The sequence below is a fragment of the Vanessa atalanta genome, chromosome 16 (assembly GCF_905147765.1).
Source record: "Vanessa atalanta chromosome 16, ilVanAtal1.2, whole genome shotgun sequence".
In the NCBI taxonomy this organism is placed as follows: domain Eukaryota; kingdom Metazoa; phylum Arthropoda; class Insecta; order Lepidoptera; family Nymphalidae; genus Vanessa; species Vanessa atalanta.
Genome location: NC_061886.1, coordinates 8,615,692 through 8,636,893, shown reverse-complemented (window position 1 = coordinate 8,636,893; position 21,202 = coordinate 8,615,692). Strand labels below are relative to the sequence as shown.

Here is a 21,202-nt window from a genome sequence, read left to right as displayed (position 1 = left end):
GTAGTATCCAAAAGAAGCATCTGTTGCCTTGGGGACAGGGGTCCCACCGAGGTAATTGTTTTATAATAAGTGACATTATTATTTAAATGTGTTATTTTTTTTTGTATAGCCCGCATAAATATTAACAGAAGAATATTTTATTCACTTATAGCCAATCTTGAATTTCTTAGATTCATTAAATTTGGGCTTAGGCCAAAGGTTGTGGCACAGCGGATTAATTAGCTTCAGCGATGGTATTTACTAATTAATGAAGAAATCAACCTTCGGTTGGACCAATAATGAGGTAGCTAGCATAATGAGATTTCATAATAGTTTACTATTAGATGTTCAAACATACTAAAAAGTAATACACATTCAAAGGCAGACAGACTGCTTTACATTTGTATATATGTAAATCTAAGATAAGTTATCAATAACCTTTATCTTATTTTACTGTATATTTTTGAATACAACATCCTGCTATGCTACTGTTCTTGTTCTAGAAAACATTTTCATCGTGATATGTCCATAATTTTTTATTATTTTTAATCCATGCAAGACATTTTATACAACATGTAGCAAAAGCACAACAAAATATTTCAATTAAGTATGAAAAATATAAATTAAAAATAAATTAACTGCCATTGTTGAATCAGTCAGAAATAATATTTTAACAACTTTTGTGGTTTTTTATAAAACAATTTTGGCATAGAATATCTTATTAACCAAAACATAAAATATGTAACTCTATCATGCATTTGTAAAGAATACAATAAATTTGATAACTTGTTAAGTAATATAATATAAATGAAATTTTAAAAAACTTCAAATCAAGTTAAATCTGCAATTTTATGATGCTATATGAAATCAGTAAGTACATTCCATTAAAAATATTACTACCAATAACCTTTCTTTTTAAATATATATTATCTCAAAAGGAATGGTAGCTTATTAGCAAACAAGCAGGATATCATGTATAACATTCCAAAATAGAAATTCAGCCTGGCAGTTTGTCTGGGAACATACTGCATAGTTTCAGGACATCTGAATCTTCTTTCAATTTCAAATGCTCGAGGTAAAGTGAGCATTGGTAGTAAAAACCACAGAGAGCAGCGAACTGAGGCAACTACAAACATGATATATGGAGTAAAAAGTAAAAATGCATATAGCAAATGAGATGCAGTTCTTCCAATAAGAATTGCTAGAGTTACAATTTCAGCTTTACTGTCAGCTTCAAGATCTCTGGTATTATTGCTATGTAAAATAGCTTCTGTGTTTAAAGCCAATGGTATTGCATAGTAGAAAATAGGCCAGTCAACTCTTCCTGTCTGAGCTAGAAAAGCAAACACAACAGACACAGGCCCAAATATGACTAGAACTATTATGTCACCTAGAGCAATATACTTTAAGCCAATACCTCCGGTATACAAAAATGATGATGATAAGCCTCCAAAGTACACCAAGGCTAAATGTTCCATTCTAGCAGGCGACATTATAACCAATAACACAAAAAATGCACATCCAGCCATATATAGTATAGCTCCTAGAGATACAACTTCATCTATACTTAAAATATGATCAACTAAAGTTCTATCATCCGACTTACGATTATCTATTCCTTTGACAAAATCAAAATAAGTATTAACAACATTCCCAGCCCCATGTACTGGAATGATGGTGCACAGGGTGAGGAGTAATGTAACCCAACTAAATCCATTTTCTCCGGGAAGACGATATGCTAGTGCCGCTCCTAATAGAGTCGGCAGTAAGCTTCCGCTGAGTGACCACGGTCGAAGTGCCAACACATAAGTACGTACTTTCATCAGAGGATTTCGTGTTGGAGCAGTCTTAAGTCTTGGTTGTTCTAACAGATTTCCATCGGCTGTCGGAATATCCACATCATCAGCCTTTTTGTTATTTTCCATTTTGCCCTCGATTCAACTTCAGTTGAAACTTAAATTTGAAATGGAAGATGAGTTACAGAGTAATTTATCATTATACTATGCAAATTGCCATCTTCTTAAAAATTTAACTCTGGATTGTCAAAACACTACACAAAGGACAAGTATTAATAATGTGTGCTGCAATAAAATAAACAGTAACACCAAAACCTAATTTCGTTACGTTTGGGTTATGTGTACACTTAAGTCTTGTCTTGTCTTGACAATTGACATTAGGTCTAAAGTTGTTACCTTTAAATCGATTATTTAAGAATCGATTGATCATCATATCTGTATGGGTCAATCAGAAAACATGACATAATTTTTTTTATAAGACTAAAGTGTATATAATAATATTTTAAAGATTTTGATTCACTATGAAAAAAAGGAAAATTTAATGAGATTCTGTACCATGGGTGCTCATATCATGTATCAAAGACAGGTAATTTCATGTATCATATTATGTATTAAAGGTACCATAGGTGCTACTAGAAACAGAACTAATTACTATTATTAATATCGGTTCATATTATTAATTATGTTTCTGGCAGCACCTATAATGTGGTTATAAAACTTAATTAATATAGCTATTTCAATTTTATTAATTTCAAATTATTAATAATTGTATCGTATGACACAACTTAGGCGTGCACAACACATAAACACTAATAAATAAATTAAAAAAAAACAATATCAAATGTCAAAGTCAAGCCTATTAATATGCCATGGAACATGCCTATTTAGGTTTTTCAGTTTCAAATAAAAGGCAAAACTGCAAAAGTGATTATTAACGAAATAAGAACAAATAAAAGTTTATGTAAATAAGACATTTTATAAAGTGAACTAAATATTGCTGGCTACTATTGTCATGTGACAAGTTAACGAGATATAAAGTGTTTTTCGACAAAGTTATAGTTCTATATATTTAAATGTTATAAATATTAAGACTAAACTCAAACTAGTCAACTATATTTGTTTTAAAAAAATCAACATCGTAAGTATATTTATTTACTCAAACCTAACCTCCAAAAATTGACAATTTTTTTGTGTTTTTTTTTCTATATTTAAATTTATGACAATTTTTTTTTAGTTATTTTATATAATAATATACAAGTTATATATACATTATTTAGGTATATTTTTAATATCAAATAACAATTACCAATTTATTGTTTAGAACGAAAATGTAACATAGATGAATGGTCATTATTATCGAAAGCTACAATAATGCTACGTGCACATTATATTACTACGTACGTTTACATTATAGGTATTACTAGTCAAAAGTGTGTTGGATGAGTAGATGTGACTTCATATAACAATAAAATAATTCACATTTTAGCCATATTAGCATCACCACACCTATGCATAACACCAAACTATATTCAATCTTGTAATTGTATTAATATGGACACATTACAAGAGTCATATCTGTGCATTGTGCAATATAATTATAGCATAGGTTTAGCAACTGTCCTTCAAAGCAATTTTTCAACTAAATTATACTAAACACCAAATAAGTTCCAATGACCCCTTACTGAATGAGAATATGAACTTTGGGGGGATTATTAATTTTGTGTATAGTATTTTAACAGTAAATTTAAGTTTAAAAGAAAACAATGTCTATAATTCACTGGCTAGTAAGTAATATTAACAGTAGTAAATTAGTAAATATTATATAGTAAATAAAAGACAATGTATGGTATAAGATTTTGTTTGAAAAATATATTGTATTTAAAAAACATTTCTTAATTATGTAGCCCATACTGTAACACAACTTATTTTGGCTGAAATAAATGTAGAAAAATTTAAATCAAAGTAAGAAGAAATATTAAAATCAATTGAAAACTATTGGAAAATGAAGTGTAAATAGAGATTTAATGGTCATTATTTAGTATATCTGTGAGATAATCACATATCAATATTGTACTGTCTTACAAATTTTCTAACAAGATTTTATTATTCATATTACTATTACAATATGTTCAGAGCCAGATATAAAGGCCTGAAGGCCCTTGAGCCACAAAAGAGTGGATGTTTTTATTATTAAGTAAACTATAACTTACTGACTCTTTGTATCTGTAGCTTTTAAAACAGTAATTAATATCATTATTATATGTTGACTATTTCAAAATAACACACTATATAATATTAAAATTTGTCAGAGTTTTGGGAATTTCTATTGTGGGTGGACCTCTTCTGTGGAAGCCCCAGTGCAGTTGCTCCGGTTGCACTAAATCCAACCCTGAATATGTTTATAATAAACATATTTTTTTTAAGAAACAATTAATTGTGACTAGGCAGCATTTAAAACTGCAACGGCTGCACCTTTTGCTGCATCTCCTCCTGACGTGAATTCTAAAGGCAAACTGTAATAATGCTCGACAGCCCTCTGTAGTACAGCATTCCTTGATAATCCAGAACCATTCCCAACTATTCTTTTAATATTTGCATTTAGCAAAATTTCTTTTGGCATCATGTTATGTAAATTATCTATTAAACTATCACACAAAGATCTGAACACATGACCCAATTGTATATTTGATAGGTCAATATTTTCCACAGATGCTTTTGCTGTAGGTGCGTGTCTTTCACCCAATAATAGTGGACTTATCTTCATGTTTGTACCTTCTGGGGCATCTAAACCAAGAGCTATAAGCTTTTCCCATAATTTAGATTGAGGAATTGGAAATCCAAATTCAATCATCCACTGTTGAAGCATTTTTACAAATGTAGCTAAAACATTCCCTCCATTCAATGATGCAGCTACAACTAAGTAAGTGTTGTTAAAATATGGCAAATGTTCAATTGTTTTGCATCCTAAATCATTAATCTTATCAACTACAATGGCAAGTTGTGCTGAGGTAGATATGTTCAATACAGCATCTTGTTTATTTTCAAGCGTGGCAATGATAGAACATTGAAGATCTCCCATGGCTGCACCTACTGGAGTGCCCTCTGGGATTCCATTCCATGAAGTACTTAGTGTTCCTGCTATGGCTCCACTCTTAATAATTTTTGGCAAAAGGTTGATTGGAAAATCTATCGATTTTAATATATCTAAGTTCCACTCATTTTTCTCAGTGTTAAAATAGCCCCAGCTAGCTGCGTTTTGATCCGATGTTATTGGACATTCAAGATTGCAGAGCATAGCCACAACAAAATCTTGTACAGTTGCAGAACAAGTAAAATTCTTTAGTTTTTCTGGTTTATTTTTCAGCATCCATAATAGGGTTGCACAGCCATAACCAGAGTAACATTTTAAATGTGAGTCTGGCTTTGGTAATGTTTCCAAGAACTCTGGTTTGCATCTCGTATCTTGCCAAGTATATAATGCTGACATTTGTTCTCTGACTCCTTCAAACCGTATAACAACACCGTCTTTTTCTACTTTTTCCCAGGCTCTGTTAATAAAAATAGACTTATGAATTATTTATTAATTAATTCATATTTAACGACAATTATTTTACACCTGTAGAATAAAACAATGTTTATAATATGTAAAAATTACCTATTTTTCCATAAAACAACACCATGCATTTGACCGCAAACACCAATCTTCTTAACGTGCCGTAAAACATCTCTTGGTAGTCGCGAGACGCAGTAATGTACAGCAGATACTATTTTTGGAACATCCTGCTTATTACCTTCAATTCCTTGATCACTGGGAATGTTTGCGGCGGTATCCTTATTTTGCTTAGCCACCAATTCACTAGTATCGGGATCGTAAACACATACTTTGACAGAAGTAGTGCCAATATCCATTCCCAAAATATATTGCTTCTCTGACATTTTGTGTTAGTAAATATTTATTAAAAATCCACAATAGTCTTACGCACATTAAACTAGTTTATGTGATCGGACGTTTCAATCGCTGTCGCGACTCGCGATGCAATGAGTAAAAAGTAGGAGGTGAGTGGCGGGGCCGATTGGTGGCACTACGCCCGCGTCGTCGCGGCGACTCGTATTACGTAAAAGTGTTTTATGAAAGATATGAAATATAACTCAACGAGTAGCCGATATGTTTATCACATAGTGGGAGAGTTATGTATTGCTAATAAAGTCAATAAATAATTCTTGTGGTGACGGCATACAGATAACAGAGGATAATTTATTAAAGTTTGACTATAAGTACATAGTATACCTATATAAATTAATTACTTTGAAATTATATTCAGAAGATTAAAAGTTTATTTTTATTCGATTTTTTTTATTAAAAATGTTTTAATTAAAGTATTATACTTACACATATTACATTCTTCAATTCTTATTCGAATTCGTAAGTGGTAAAGTATAGTAATGGAAACTAAATTATAAAAGTGTTCGCTATTTGTGTGCCTAAGATTTAATTATTATTCGTTTCGAAGTTATACAGACAAGATACGCGAGACAAAACAAATAGTAGGAATAATTTTGTTTTCTGTAGATGAAGTTTTAAAAGTCAACGAGAACATTTAATTACCTTACCAATTAAAAATATATATTTAAATGTAATGCTACATAAAAATAGCTCAGTCACTTGCCTTCAGTTGAATACTCTAGCGTATCACATGACTTATTTGATTCTGTTTTACTGAATCACTACAGTATTACGACTATTGTACTGAACTAAGTATTATTACTATTTATCAGCATCTTAAGCACGTGTATAGGTCATTAATTTTACAATTTTCGCGAAGCGTATGATTTACTATGTAAATTATTTTAAATAGACACTAATAGACGATTCGCAGTGATTTATCTCATGAACAGGATATTTATTAATAGTTACCTTTTCGAAGAAGTACTTTACATTTGAAATAGAAACACGGGTGGCTTTTTGAAAATGTCCAAACAAAAATGATATTCAAATATAATTGCCACTATAAACACAAAATTAAACCGGTGCAATATTAAACTAAACTTTGCTAAATTAAGCTTTTCTACATCGAGGAAATTGAAAGACGAAAAAAATATTATAAGCTGTAATTAATGTACACAATTACCTATAATCCAACATTTAAATCGATCACAAATATATCTATCACCAATCTGCGTCCAAGTAACGAAATAGTGCTGTCGGCCTATCACACTCTTACTAAACTACAGATATCTGTCAAAGAGTATTTATTTGAAACATGCATACGAACTAAATATAAGCATATAAAAATAAATATATACACGAGAGCTTTTTCATCACTTTTGCTCAGAAACTCAACCTCAAAGTAAAGTCTATTTTTTAAATGTATGTATGTAAATTTTAAATGAGACAATGATAGAAAATATAATGTTACATTTTGTAACATTAACAAATATATATTGTTTTTTATTAGGTAAGGTGGAGCTCGTACCAAATTAAACAAATGTGAAAATGTCATTATTAAATAATATTACTAATATTTAAAGTCACACTAAAGTCATTAATATATTATATGTACTTAAAATATTGCGCTGATATCAATTATATTATACTCGTAAAAAAGATTAATTTTCAAGTTCGAAGATATTTGGAGTGTATTTATTAAAAAAAAAATTGAGTTGAATATACTAAAAAAAAAATGCGCATGTATGCCCCGGAGTTTTTTTATGTCATACATTTATATTTTACAGTTACATATTTATTGTGATAAGTATATGGGGTGGTGATATTACATGAGATTTTAAATATAAATAATTTATTAAATGTAAAGATAAGCTAGGAATATTTTTCTGTATTTTATTTGTGGAGTTATCAAATTATTACTACATAATTATGAAGGTTTTTTAATCATAATTTTCTTTTCAGAGTCATGGGTAAAAATAATAAAAAGGATTTGAAAAGTGATAACATCGACAAAAATAAATCAAAGGATTCCGGAATTCAAAAAAAGAAACAGAAAAAAAAATTAAATAAGGATAATAAGTCGGACAAAGCGGTTACGTCTAAAAATATGTGTGGCGATGAAGCTCAAATATCAAATGATAAAAATCTGTCACATTTAGAAAATACGTCAGTAATTACTAAGGAAGTTTCAAGAATAAAATCCAATAATAATAAAAACAAGAAAATAATATTTGATGACGATGATGATGAACCGCGAGAGGTTTCTCTTAATCGCAATGACAGAAATAGTAACAAGAATATTAACCAAAATTGTGAAGAGGAGCCAAAAGATGAAGATATCGATAAGTTTTGTGACGAAATAGATGAAGAAGACAATGAACAGTATGAAAATTGGATTAAATTAGTGGAAGCAAAATTAAGTTCAAATAAAAAAAAAGTATAAAATGTTTGTGTTTCCATTTATTCCCAATTAAGGAGTATTAATAGTAACGACTATAGTTTACAGTAGTAGTTGTTTGAATAAAATTGTATATTTTTGTTGTTATCTTTCTTTAAAAAGGAAAAAGATAATTTTAAGTGTAAGCTTTTCTATTTCGAGTAACTGAAGGAATATGATGTTCAAAAACATTTGCTTTACTCATATATATTATTACAATAATACTTCCAACCATTTATAAAATATGGTTTCGTTCTTTACTTGAGTTCGTTGACAAAAACTAGGTTCTAATTAAATATGCAGTATAATGTAACAAATAAGACCCATAATTTCAAAATCTTTTGTTCTCACAATTGTAATAAAAATAGCTTATTTTGACAGAAATACGAACACCTTTATTACCTAAAATAACTTTAAATATTATATTCGATCTAAATATTCTATTTCCTGGTTGTATTTAATAAGGCATTTCGTTTGATCAAATTGTAAGTACCGCCGAGAATATAGAGGTGAGGGTGAAACGGCGCTACCATACTGTATCGTGGACAGCGGCTGCATTTCCTGAGCTTGTTTCGTCCTGGGAACTACGACTAGGCTAGACTAGAAGTGTATACATTAATGTCCGACCGAAAGTTCTGTTGAGTTTCGGCAAAAAAATGAGTTTCGGTTTCGGCGGTAAACTTGCCGAAACTGCGACCGAAACCGAAACTGCGTTCGGAAGTTGCCGCGCTGTGCTCGGTCATGATCGGTAATTGTTTAATCATGTCGTAACTTGCTTGTGTTCGCAATGCGTTTTGTTTGTTGTGAGTTGGGAATGGGATATTATAAAGAATCTTACTGAGGTACTAAAGTTTTTTGATACACTTGATCTGTCATATGATAACGCATGTATTTCCCTTGCAATTCCTTTGATATCACTATTAAGTAGGAAGCTGCAAACTAGAGACGAAAATGAAAGCGAAATAATGTGAAACATGAAAACACGGTTGCATGAATCACTTGATTTGCATACGTCAATTACGTAATTGCAACATTACTGGATCCAAGATTTGAAAGCACATTCTGATGAAGTTGATATTGCCACCTTAGAAATAGAAAATCATTTGAGAATTTATACGGAGGATGTTAGTTATACAATGAGTGTAAATTATCATTCTGAAGAATCACAGCCTTCTTGTTCATCTAGAATGAGTGAAAATTATCATTCTGAAGAATCACAGCCATCTTGTTCATCTAGAATACAAAAGGCGGAAGGGCCTTGGGACGCCCATGATAAATCTACTTGTAATTTAATAGGAACCTCTGGTGTGGAGAATAGTGATTGTTTATCCCAAATTAAGATAACCATTCAAGCATACTTGGCAGAACCTATTTTACGGAGAAGTGCAGACATTTATTATTACTGGAAATCTAATCCATTTCTGTCTCTGAGAAAGGTAGCACTGAAATTCTTATCAGCTCCACCGACGAGTAGACGACAAATTTATTAAGACAGAAAGAGCAATCTGCGAGGCGAAAATTTTGATAAATTATTGTTTCTTACCTCTTACCTATATATATTATACATAAGATTGTTTTACTATGAATAAAAATGAAAAATACAGATTGCTGCTTAAAATTATTAGAATCACGTCTTCGCGTTTTGAAATATTACGATTAGTTTATAATTTAGTAGCTTAGCTATTATTATTTTTTGAAGTGTCATACAAAATGACGAATTAAGTTTAGAAGGAGGTAATTTGTTTTAAATATAAATGTGATTTATAGAATGCAAAAATACAATGTACATATGTATATAAAAAATAACAACATCATGATTTATCGTTCTGGCCGTAACGCAACCGAGATCCAATAACAGAGATGTGCATCGATATCAGTTTAAAAAAAAACAGCTGTGCCGCAAGCGCCGCGAGTGGTGCATGTATATATACGTACATATATTATTGTAAAGAGTTTTGAAGGTTGTTAACGGTGCAAAGTCAAATGGCGCTCTGGCGCAAATGGGTGTACCACAGGGTTCAATTTTAAGACCTGTTCTTAATATATATAAATGATTTACCTTATTTTGTAAATAAGACTTGCGACATTGTACTGTTTGCAGATGATAAATCCTTTATTTTTAAACTCGACAGAAAAATAAACAACTATGACGTTGTAAACAGTGCTCTGTCGCGGGTTCTTGGTTGGTTTGATATAAATAATTTGGTATCTACTAAATGCCAAAAAGACTAAATGTATTTTGTTTTCTCTGTCAAATGTCAAAACAAATTCTATGCCGTTATTTTGAATAATGAAAGGCTCGAGTGTGTTGAGTCGACGGCCTTTCTAGGGATAACTCTTGACTCCAAACTTCAGTGGGGCACCCATTTGTATGCCCTAGCAGGGAAACTAAGTAGTGCCATTTATGCAATAAAAACTCACGGACATAAGTACTGCTAGACTAGTTTATTTTAGTAATTTTCACAGTCTTATGTCATATGGAATGTTGTTGTGGGGTAATGCAGCAGATATTGAAATAGCATTTATTCTGCAGAAAAGAGCTATCCGAACTATTTATAATATTAGCTCTAGGACATCATTACGCGAAAATTTTAAAGAAATAGGTGTGCTGCTACGGCTGTTTCACAATATATTTATGATAATATAATGTTTATACAGAAGAAAATACAAAGGTAAAAATAAACTAGTAACCCCTACTTTCCGTTTGCATACGGTACAGAGAACGTTTTTAGGCAATGCATATATAATAAGATACCGGGAAATGTAACCAATTTACCATTTAAAAAGTTTATTAAGACTAAATTAATAAATAAGTCTTATTATTCATTAAATGAGTACTTTTTAGAAAAAAACGCCTGGATTTAGGCTGGGGTTCCATCACAGAACACTATTTTTTGTAAAAAAAACAGCATTGTAAATTTGTTTATTTGATAAGAGCAACTATGCGTGTTTCTTGCCGTTTCTTCTCGCTGGAGGCTGCTTTCCGAAACGGTGGTGGTTTTTTTATATCGACGATTCTAAAACGCTTCGTTGTGAAGTTTACTTGAATAAAATTGATTTGATTTGTAATGTGAATTGGCATATATGTATTAATAAATGTCTGCTATATGTGGATATGTGGATATCTTTGTTTTTTAATTTAGGAGCCTCCTGCTCGTTTGCCCCCTATAATAAAAAAAAAGTTAAATAGTAGCAACACTTGAATGGCAACCTTCAACATTGACGTTTTGACAATTGACATTTTTGAAGTTCCTGCCACATGTGTCATATGTTCTTAACCCAGATAGGGTTATGAATGAAATATAAATTCCAAAAGTTGAATAATGTCGACAGGCATCTCATTCATATTATAGTGGAAACTGTATTACAACATTTAAAAAAAAAAAACAATTTCTACGAAACTGTGCCTTGTGAAAATATCATTAAATAAACATAATGACTAGATTCGCTAGAGCAAAAGGCTCTAAAGCCTCTAACCTAAAATCTCCTGAAGACAGTACACCATGGGAGGTGATGAAAGAACACATGTTAAAAGCTAAAACTGATAGTGAAGAATGCAAAAAACGAGAAGAGGTAATTATGGTTTTACGTTCTATTACACTTATTACTTTTGTGAATAATCAGTAGACTTATTCTAATCTTTTCCAATATTTTAGGCAGAACAACAAAGAATAGAAAATTATAATAACTTCCTTAAAGAACATAAGGTTCAGAAGAGAAAAGCTACATGGTGTGATTTTCCGGAATCTGAAAATATATCAAAACCAAAACAAAAAATAAATAAAAAGGAAAATAAAGAAAAACCAGTAAGCCAAGCGGAAGTTTCTGATGTAAACTGCGATAACAAATGTAATGTTGAAAAAAATGAAATTACGAAAACCAAGAAAAAAATAACTTCTGACTTAGAACATAAGAATGAAAATGATGCCAGCTTATTATCTGAACAAAATGTATCAAAGAAAAAGCAAAAAAAAAAGCAAAAAAAAAAGAAAGACTTATCTGAATCTACAATGCAAGTTTCAAATTGTAGTACATCTACAATTGCCGACATGCAAAATAATCAATCAGAAACTAGCAAAAGTATGCAAAAAATACAAGATAAAAACCCTAATGCAAAAAATAATAATCCTAAAAATAATAAATCTGCATCTTCCAACACAAATAACCAAAATGGAAATTCATATAATCCTGAGGGTTCAAGGAAACTTAAAAATAAAACAAAGAATGGTAAACCACAGAGGAGGAAACCTATTGATGACAAGAGTTTCCAACTTATTATTAATGGTAAAGAAGTTGAATTAGTGAGATTTGATGGATTCCCTATCATGAAAAAAGATGCAGAACGACTTGAAGAATTAAAAAAGAATATGATTAAGAAAGGCATACCAAAGAGTGAAGTACAGAGGACAATGAAGCTAGAGAGGCGGCGAGCTGAAAAAGCCTTGGCTAGAGTTAAAAGGGAAGTGTGTTACAATTGTAGGAAAGGTGGACATAATCTGTCAGACTGTCCTGACCTAAAGTCAAACATACCAGGTGTTGATTCAGCTGAAGGCGTCTGTTTCAAGTGTGGGTCTACTGAGCACAGACAGTTTGAGTGCAAAGTACAAAGGGACAAAGAATTCAGATTTGCTACATGCTTCATTTGTAAAGAATCCGTGAGTATATATGAGTACTACATATTTTACATTATATGTCAGCTATCCCATATAATATTAGTATATTTTATACAAAATATTTATAACTGTAATCAAATATACTGTGAATCAAGTTTGTATATTTTCAATAAAGAATACTTTATATAATATACTGATACTGATTTCAGGGGCACATAGCAAGACAATGTCCTGATAATCCCAAGGGTCTGTACCCTAATGGTGGATGTTGTAAGTTATGTGGAGATGTTACTCATTTGAGAAAAGATTGCCCAACGGTAAGTAAAACTTTTTTTTTTCAAGTATATTGCAATAAAATTGTGTAGATGTTTGTGCTGTAAAAAAATACAGTTTTTTCATACTCGCTTTATTTATGGAGATTTTATTTTTGGGCAGATATCAATTGAATGAATTCTGCTTTTTGTATTTATTAAAAGTACTACAATAAAATATATTTTTCAATACTTTTCTATATAACTGATGAATTGATTGATATAAGTTTATGTTCTAAAAGCAGCACTTAAATAGATAAGATACAAAGCTTTTTTTAATAAATCATACTTCATAAGTGGCTTTTATAAAAAATTGATGTTTATTATTATTGATATGGTTGACAGACATCTGCATATAAAAAAAACATAATTTATGACTGTAATATACTTTTTAACGAAAATCCTAATATTTTTAGTGCAACAAGGGTCTTGTGGCAATCCACTGAGATTGACAGACATGCATAGTTGTACTTTAGGCATCAATGCTTATTATCAAACTTAAAAGAAGGCTGGATTTTAAACAAAGGCTTTTCTTTAATTCTTAAACTCAGTTTTTAGAAAACATGGATGCTATTCCCGATAATAAGATAGATAATACTCATATCGTCGTATAATATTGATATATTCGAACCAAATATTTTTATGTATTGTCAAATGTAGATGTTACATAATAAAGCTCTATTTTTAAAGAGATTGATTATTATGTTAGATATTATGTTTCGGAACAAGTTCAAATTTTATTCATTTTATTATAATTATTTTCTGCATTCATTTAATTAAATTGTCGCGTGTCGCGCCTATCTATCAATATAAACTGTTTAAAAAAAAACTTTCATTCATTTTCTATTTAGTTCATTCATTATTATGGACGGAAATTTCGAAGTGGTATTGCTCCTAAGACTACATGAGGAGATGCTCATATTAATTAAAATTTTGTTCACGGGCCACTTACTTATCGGACTTGACACTGTGTTTCACCAACTCTTTTAAGATGTTTTATTTATTTTAAATATGTCTCAATTTCAGGTAAATAACAAAAAAGAAGAGACCTCTATTAAGCTGCAGACTCTTAATGACGACAATATTGAAGATTTAGGTTATCAAGCAAAATCAGTTGTTCAAGAAACATTTAAAAAACCTAAAAAGATAAAGTTTTAGTCAATGTATATATTAAAACAAAATAAACGTTTTTTATGCAATATATTTTTAATATAAATGATCAGAACTTAATACTTACTCTCCCTAATATATTATATAAGTACATATATATATATATAATAATAATAATAAGGAACTTCATTTACCAAAAACCCATAAAATAAGTACAGACAATTCGAAAAATTAAACACTGAATCTTAACAATGTGGTGAAAAGGTCGTAGACTCGGCTAAGCTTTTGACCTTATATATTTGCTGCCAACACACATATATAGTTTTTATTAAATATTATGGTGAAAAAGTACTTCTTAACCAACATTACGCACTAAACAAAGAAGAAAATGATAAAGTAAAATAAAAAATATTTTTTTCTAAAGGAAGTGATAATATTTAATTGGGTAGTTACGTATTAACGCTTCCGCACAAAAAAAATAACATGTTGGGCCAATGGATAGTAGGACGCAAATGTAATGATTCTACAAACTGCACTCCAAGATTCCTCACTAGCTTCGACTCCACTAAAGGATTATCTACCATCTACAATAATCTTAGGACATTTTTGGCCACGCTTTAACGTTTGGTTTTAACGCATGTCTGGTGCCAAACATTATTAAACATAGTTACATATTATATTAATATATAAAACGTATATATTAATATTTTATATAAAAAAACACTTTAAAGTTTAGGTTTTTAAATAGCCCTATAAGTACATAATTAAATTTATATAATCTGTGCATTTCTCGTAAATTAATATTTGTAAGAAGGAAAATAAAACTATTAATATTTTTTATTTACACTATTAAATATTTTGTTTCGCAAATACAGTTACGAAATAAGATATATATAATAGGTTAGGTTTCTAGCCTAACCTAATTAAATGAGCCAATAAAAAATGTAAATGAAACTAAGAAGAAACAATAAGAAAACTTTATTTTGACTACTTATAATATTTACATACATATAATATTTAATTAACATATAATATTTAATTAAAACTTTAAAATATTTCTATTATAAAGTAACTCTTTCGCGTAAAAAAAATTCGACAAACAAATTTAGTAACTTAAATAAAATGATCTAAAGTTTAATGGATTTTAGTAACTAAACTATCCATAAAATAAATCTTTATAACATCATGTGCAACAGTTACAACGAATTTAAGCTAGCTTTCAGTTGTTCCATAGATTGCTGTGCAATATTACCAGTAATACCTTCAGGACTCTGAGGGTCTTCTCTACTCAGTATCCGAGCAGCATCGGCTAAATACTGCAAAGGTTCTTGCAATCGCTCCTTCAATTTTTCCTGAGTAATGAGACCAGCTCCAAACTCGTTCCGAGCCAAATACATTAGTGGCGCATGTAACTCGTATAGCATCATACCTAAAATAATGTGAGATTTGTATAATATATTAAGACGATGATGAAATCAACAATACATGGGATATAAAATGTCTAAATGCTTATTTCCAAAATGATAGATTTTTGAAATTCAAAAAGTAGGTAAGTGTATGAAAAAATTAGTAAATTGCAATCAAAAATCCTCTTAATTTTTCTGCACATCTACGGCTGGAGCTCTTCAAAATGAGACCATAAACGATTTTTTACGTGCAACTATTGTCCCATAATCACTGGGACAAAAATCGGCTTACCCTATTAATAGATAAGTTATATCAAATACTATTCAAAACACTTCAATGGTTGTTGTCTGCGAACTTTAAATATATTGCTACTTCTTTCTCAAGCTTGGGACTTAAAACCATAGCAGGTTTTCAATTCCTGTCAAATTTGCTTAGTGATTGTGTACACACTAGGGAGTTGGCATTAATGCTGATGTAAATAAATTTCTAAATAATAATGTTGAGATTCTGTTCACCTCTCATTCTGCTGTCTCCTGGTGATATAACTTCCAATGTTTTTAATATAAGACGGCAGAATTCCACTTTGCGCTCTAACATCACGTCTGGTAGTTCATCAATCGTATAATTCTCTACGCGACCGTATAGTTGAGCTAAGGCGTGCTTAATAGACAGGAGTATTGAGTGACGTGGATGGAACACTGACTTATACTGAAATAAATATTATTACTACTAGATCTAGGTAATTATTATGAAGCTTGTGACGATTTTTGTTAGGCAGTATAAGATATGTCTAAGTATATCAGGTGGTTGAAATATGGCCAAAAATACCATCTTGTATCTTATTTTGACTGATTACTTTCAATTAGAAAATGAATTATGTGTCACCTAATGGTGTCATTTATGTAAAGGGTTCAAATGTTGAAGGAGTGCTTGATTATACAATTCTCCATTTAAACACCAATTATAGTTAAAGTCGACGTAAATCAGTTATTAAATACACAACTCAATTAAATTTCTAGTAGGTAAAACTAACAAATACGTTTTTCGGGTGATTTTTATATTAACTATATAATTATTGATTTAAGCCAAGATATACTTGATATTAAAAAGAAAACTATTGTACGTTATTAATAACGTACAATAATCTCTATACCTTTTTGATAGTAGCTTCTCTGAGTTCTATAGCAGTAGGTCCGGGATCGAGAGCGTCGAGCTGTTCTAGTTCTGCGAGAACCACGCCTAACATTTTACGCATCGCAGGACCACTTGTCTTAAATTGACAGTTCTTTTCTGTGCATTTCCATTCTGCTCCATTATCTTAAAATAAAAATATATTATTGATTAATTATTAGCCAATTAAAACATTCTTTTTTTTAGCAACTGCACACAGCCCGTCTTAATCAAGGTTGCAAGGAGTGCAAAAATCCGGGCTTCACGCGTTGGCGGGCACCGGAGATCGTCAAGGTGCCATAGGCACCCAGAAGGACAGATCGCCAGAACACTGTTTACATTTTTTGCTTAAGATACTCCATTCACTCAAAGATGATCTCGGATCTCTTTTTAAAGCATGTTTATGTAAACAAATTTGGCATTTTTTGTTCAAGTATGAGTTTCCTTCCTTCCTTTAAAAAATTTAATTCCTTTAATAAAACTAATATATAAAATGTAAAAGTTTTGTAACGCTGATGCGAGTCAGTTTTATGCAATTAAATAGTAGTATTTAGCAATTTCATTGTATCAAAAGAAAAAAAAATGGGATATAGAATTTGGTCAAATTAATAAAATATTTTTTCATACAATTAGTAAGTAATCTCTAAATTACTAAAACTATTATATATAGTTGTTGTTGTTGTTTTGTTTATGTCACTGATGTCTCAAAACGATGCTTACAAATAAAAAAAAAATTCTTTCTTCTTTCTTTCTTTCTTTCTATTAATTCGTTCGCAGACGTTCATAATGTAGACCCCTGATTTACTAGAAATTAAGTGCGGTATTGGTACAACTTACCCAAGGGATTAGTTGAAAGAATTAAGCCATTGTCGCACTTATTACACTTCAGAGTGCTCAAATGTGTTCCAAGCTCAGTGGGATCTTCACACCGAGGACATTCACAGTTGAAAAATTTAGATTCTAATAAATGTTCTCGACGTATTAAAGTAGGTGATAAGATGTGGGTGTAACTTAAGTGCAGGATTTCGCCGGTTTTTATTGGTACTGCTGCTCGTATTTGCACTCTAACAAAAATTTGTTATTAATATCATGTAATGTACTTATGTATCTGTTTCATAGTTGCCGTCTTTTCTAGATGACTTACTCATAATTTTTGTGAAGGATGGTGTGAGTAATATTAGGTATACAGCTGTGACAAGCTATTGCTAGGCGAGGATACACAGCGCGTATGCTGAAGCCACCATGCGAAGGAATTTCTACTGCATTTACCTTAAAAATAGGAAATTATGACAAATCGTTGGAATTAAACAAAAAAGCGTATCTATGATGAATAGTTTGATTAATAGTTAATCATTACAAGAACTTGCCGAAATACATTTTTGCTAGGAAATTAATAGTATTGTCAAAATAAGATAATTATATGTGTCTTATTTACAAAAAAATTATGTGAGTAGGTTTACCTATTGTAAAATTTTAAATGAACTCAGACAGCATGTTTTTTAAAGCAAAACGCTGGCGTCATCGGCCTTGTAGCTTTGCCAACTTTTTCATTCCGACCCTCTTGTATAGGTATAATACTAAAATTCACTCTCCATATTTATATATTTTTTGTATATTATGACAATTTATAATATTTACCTGTTTTTTATTCTGTGATATAAACAATAATCAATCAAAACTAAGCCGCCTCGGCTCGAAATTTATAGTGATATAATATTTGAATAATTATTTAAAAAAAACAAAAAACAATTTTAAAGTATAATAGCACACACACAAACACATTCTTACCTCTAAAATTCCGCACACCTGTTCTACTAATTCTTTAGAAAATCTGTTTCTAAGCTTACAATGATCAATCAAATAATTTACAATATTAATTTGATCGGCTTCCCACGTCGGCCTATTTTTTCGTGCCTCTGTGTGAGTTTCCATAACTTCAACTTCTCGTTTCCATCTATCTAAATCTTTTTCTCTCGCTAGTAACAATCTGTAAAATACAACGTATACAGAGAAGTTACGTAAAGTCCGGTTTGGACCAGCCACTCATAAACTATTCTACATATTACTCTGGTTTGTAGGCTAATTGAGACAGTAACTGCAGTCACAAGGGAAGTATGAGTACGTATATTGTATGGATATTATTATGCATACAAATAATATTAATAGCTTCGAGTCACAACATACCTCAAAGGCGTTATACAATCAAGTTGGGGAGATGTCGCTGTCCAGTCTTCTATAGGCTGAAAACGCATTTTCGCTTCTGAAAAAACATCACATTCCGGCAGATGTTGCGGTGACTGTTCACATTCAGTGCTGCATATTGGCCAACTACAACGCGAACATACGGAATTTTCAACGGGACAGTAACATCCTAGACATAATGGTGAGGTATCTGAAAAAGCAATCTGTTAGGTGTATTTTGATAAATGGATTACGGTTTATTGAGAAAAGCAATTTTTATTGCACGAATTCGAATCGTGAACTGGTATCATTTTAGTGTAAATAGATGATTGGTATGTTTTATTTAAATAATTTAGCGCTCTATAAAGTTAAAGCGTGGTAACTTAGTACGAGTGTGCAAGCCCTCCTAAATACATTCGTTAATTGTATAGATATAATTTAAAGTTAATCAATTACCCATATTGTTATAATTAGTATTCGAAAATAAAACTGGTGGTTAAGGAGACAAAATTGTTATAAATATTAAGCAACAAAATAATAGTCAAAATATTAAATAATTGCATATATTAACCATTATTGCATGTTTACTGTGAATTTTTTAAAAAGGCGAAGAGAAAAAGAGTTATCTTAAAAGATATAAAAGCTTTAAGCAGTCTTAGCTAATTAGAATATTTACTAATATGTTCTTACGCGAGGTCAGAGTGTCACATAACCAGGTTCTTCAAAGAAAAATAATATAATTAATCCTGTAATTATATATAATTAACAAATATTCGGTTGTGTTCACATTCAGTGTGCTATGAACCGAGTTAACTTGCGCTATAGTAAACTTGCCTGGCTTAGGTCCCACAGTGACAGGTAAATCTGTAAATATTAAATCCCCACATTCTAAATCCTTGTTCGCGGTCAAATAACGGCCATATACCTCATTTTGTAAAACTTTGTAGTGACAAATGTCAACCATTTTGTTAATTAGTTAATCTTAGTAAGCGAAGCATATAGTTCTCTCAAAGGATGCCGAACGGAGATTGAAGCGTTTGTACATTTGGATTGTCTTAAAATAAGCTAACGTCGACCGCTCGAGATACACAGACGAATCGAGAAAGTTATCTGCTATACCTAAACATGATATATCATATTACTATTTTTGTATCTATTATTATTAAGCGCTCCTATGGGAATATCGTAGTGCTAATATATATTTTTTTTTTCCCATGCATAAAACACTTCAAAGTTGTTTCAGAGTTTTACTGGAGAGTTCATCATTCTCACCATTCGTGAAGCTTGCATATTTTTTAGGGTGGAAATGGTGTTTCTTTCTTTTATGAGATTAGTAATTTTAGTAGTTTTTCCTACTTATTTTACAAAATTATAAAATACCATACTATAAAATACGCGCTGCTCATTTCTTAGATTAACTATAGATGCGATGAATTATTTCAATATCTATCTTGAACTACTTATCTGTATTCATTTACATAGGTACTCCAAGACTTGTAAAATGCCAGTATTATGCCACTCTAATATTGTTTTATACAAACAAATAATATGAACATTAAACAACTACCTACACGTCAGATAAGATCGATCAACCAAAACATTATTATCAGTGAGTGCATAATAATATGGACTGTATACGATTTTCTGTTGCAAATGTAGATGCATCGTTTATCATACAAGTATAATATCAAAAATCAAGAAATGTGATTATAAAAAATAAGTACTTATTCGAAATAAGTACCTACACCTAAATGGTAAATATTGAATAACTTAAAAAAGCCTCATAGATTTTATAATATTCAAATTATTTAGTAATCTAGCCTCATGGTACTTATATATAATTAAAATATTATATCAGAATTTTTAATAACCAAAAGTTTTTTTCTTAATTATGTCAGTTTTTAGTGATTTGTTTCTTTATAACTATATAAAATGTTTTAAATTTCCAATAGTGAGCGCTGATGTTACAAGAGAAACAGTGCCATGTCTCCGCCCCGTAAGTAATGCTTATTTTAATTAAAAAAAAAAACTAACTATAATAATGACGGAAAGTACCTGGTTCTTTGAGTTCGTTAAACCTACAAATTTAGACACATTTTTATGTACATAGTGTATTTTATTGACAACTAAGTTGAATAAGTACATACAGTAATAAGCATTGAAATTGTAATACATTTGAATAATTATTTTTAAATAAACGTTTTAAAAATAATTATTTTTATATTTAAAAAAATTTTAAACCATTATCCACT

At 30.5% G+C, this 21,202-nt stretch overlaps 4 protein-coding genes across 4 annotated transcripts; 1 reads left to right on the top strand and 3 right to left on the bottom strand.

Annotated features, from left to right (window-relative positions):
• Positions 1-727: 727 nt before the first annotated feature.
• Positions 728-2,231, bottom strand: LOC125069812 (ubiA prenyltransferase domain-containing protein 1 homolog). The gene has a single exon (XM_047679391.1). It carries the CDS (start codon positions 1,902-1,904, stop codon positions 906-908), a length of 999 nt encoding a protein of 332 aa, XP_047535347.1. The 5' UTR covers positions 1,905-2,231; the 3' UTR covers positions 728-905.
• Positions 2,232-3,638: 1,407 nt separating this feature from the next.
• Positions 3,639-6,082, bottom strand: LOC125069937 (sedoheptulokinase-like). The gene is made up of 2 exons (XM_047679565.1): positions 5,431-6,082; positions 3,639-5,323 (listed from the first exon to the last, which is right to left on the bottom strand). Exons 1-2 carry the CDS (start codon positions 5,709-5,711, stop codon positions 4,216-4,218), a joined length of 1,389 nt encoding a protein of 462 aa, XP_047535521.1. The 5' UTR covers positions 5,712-6,082; the 3' UTR covers positions 3,639-4,215.
• Positions 6,083-11,412: 5,330 nt separating this feature from the next.
• Positions 11,413-14,274, top strand: LOC125069777 (myb-like protein D). The gene is made up of 4 exons (XM_047679349.1): positions 11,413-11,731; positions 11,815-12,813; positions 12,981-13,088; positions 14,109-14,274. Exons 1-4 carry the CDS (start codon positions 11,594-11,596, stop codon positions 14,238-14,240), a joined length of 1,377 nt encoding a protein of 458 aa, XP_047535305.1. The 5' UTR covers positions 11,413-11,593; the 3' UTR covers positions 14,241-14,274.
• Positions 14,275-15,272: 998 nt separating this feature from the next.
• Positions 15,273-20,009, bottom strand: LOC125069795 (SET domain-containing protein SmydA-8). Its single transcript, XM_047679373.1, has 8 exons — positions 19,785-20,009; positions 18,954-19,161; positions 18,558-18,756; positions 17,914-18,038; positions 17,607-17,833; positions 16,753-16,916; positions 16,115-16,307; positions 15,273-15,621 (listed from the first exon to the last, which is right to left on the bottom strand). Exons 1-8 carry the CDS (start codon positions 19,912-19,914, stop codon positions 15,389-15,391), a joined length of 1,479 nt encoding a protein of 492 aa, XP_047535329.1. The 5' UTR covers positions 19,915-20,009; the 3' UTR covers positions 15,273-15,388.
• Between the last annotated feature and the right edge of the window lie 1,193 nt (positions 20,010-21,202).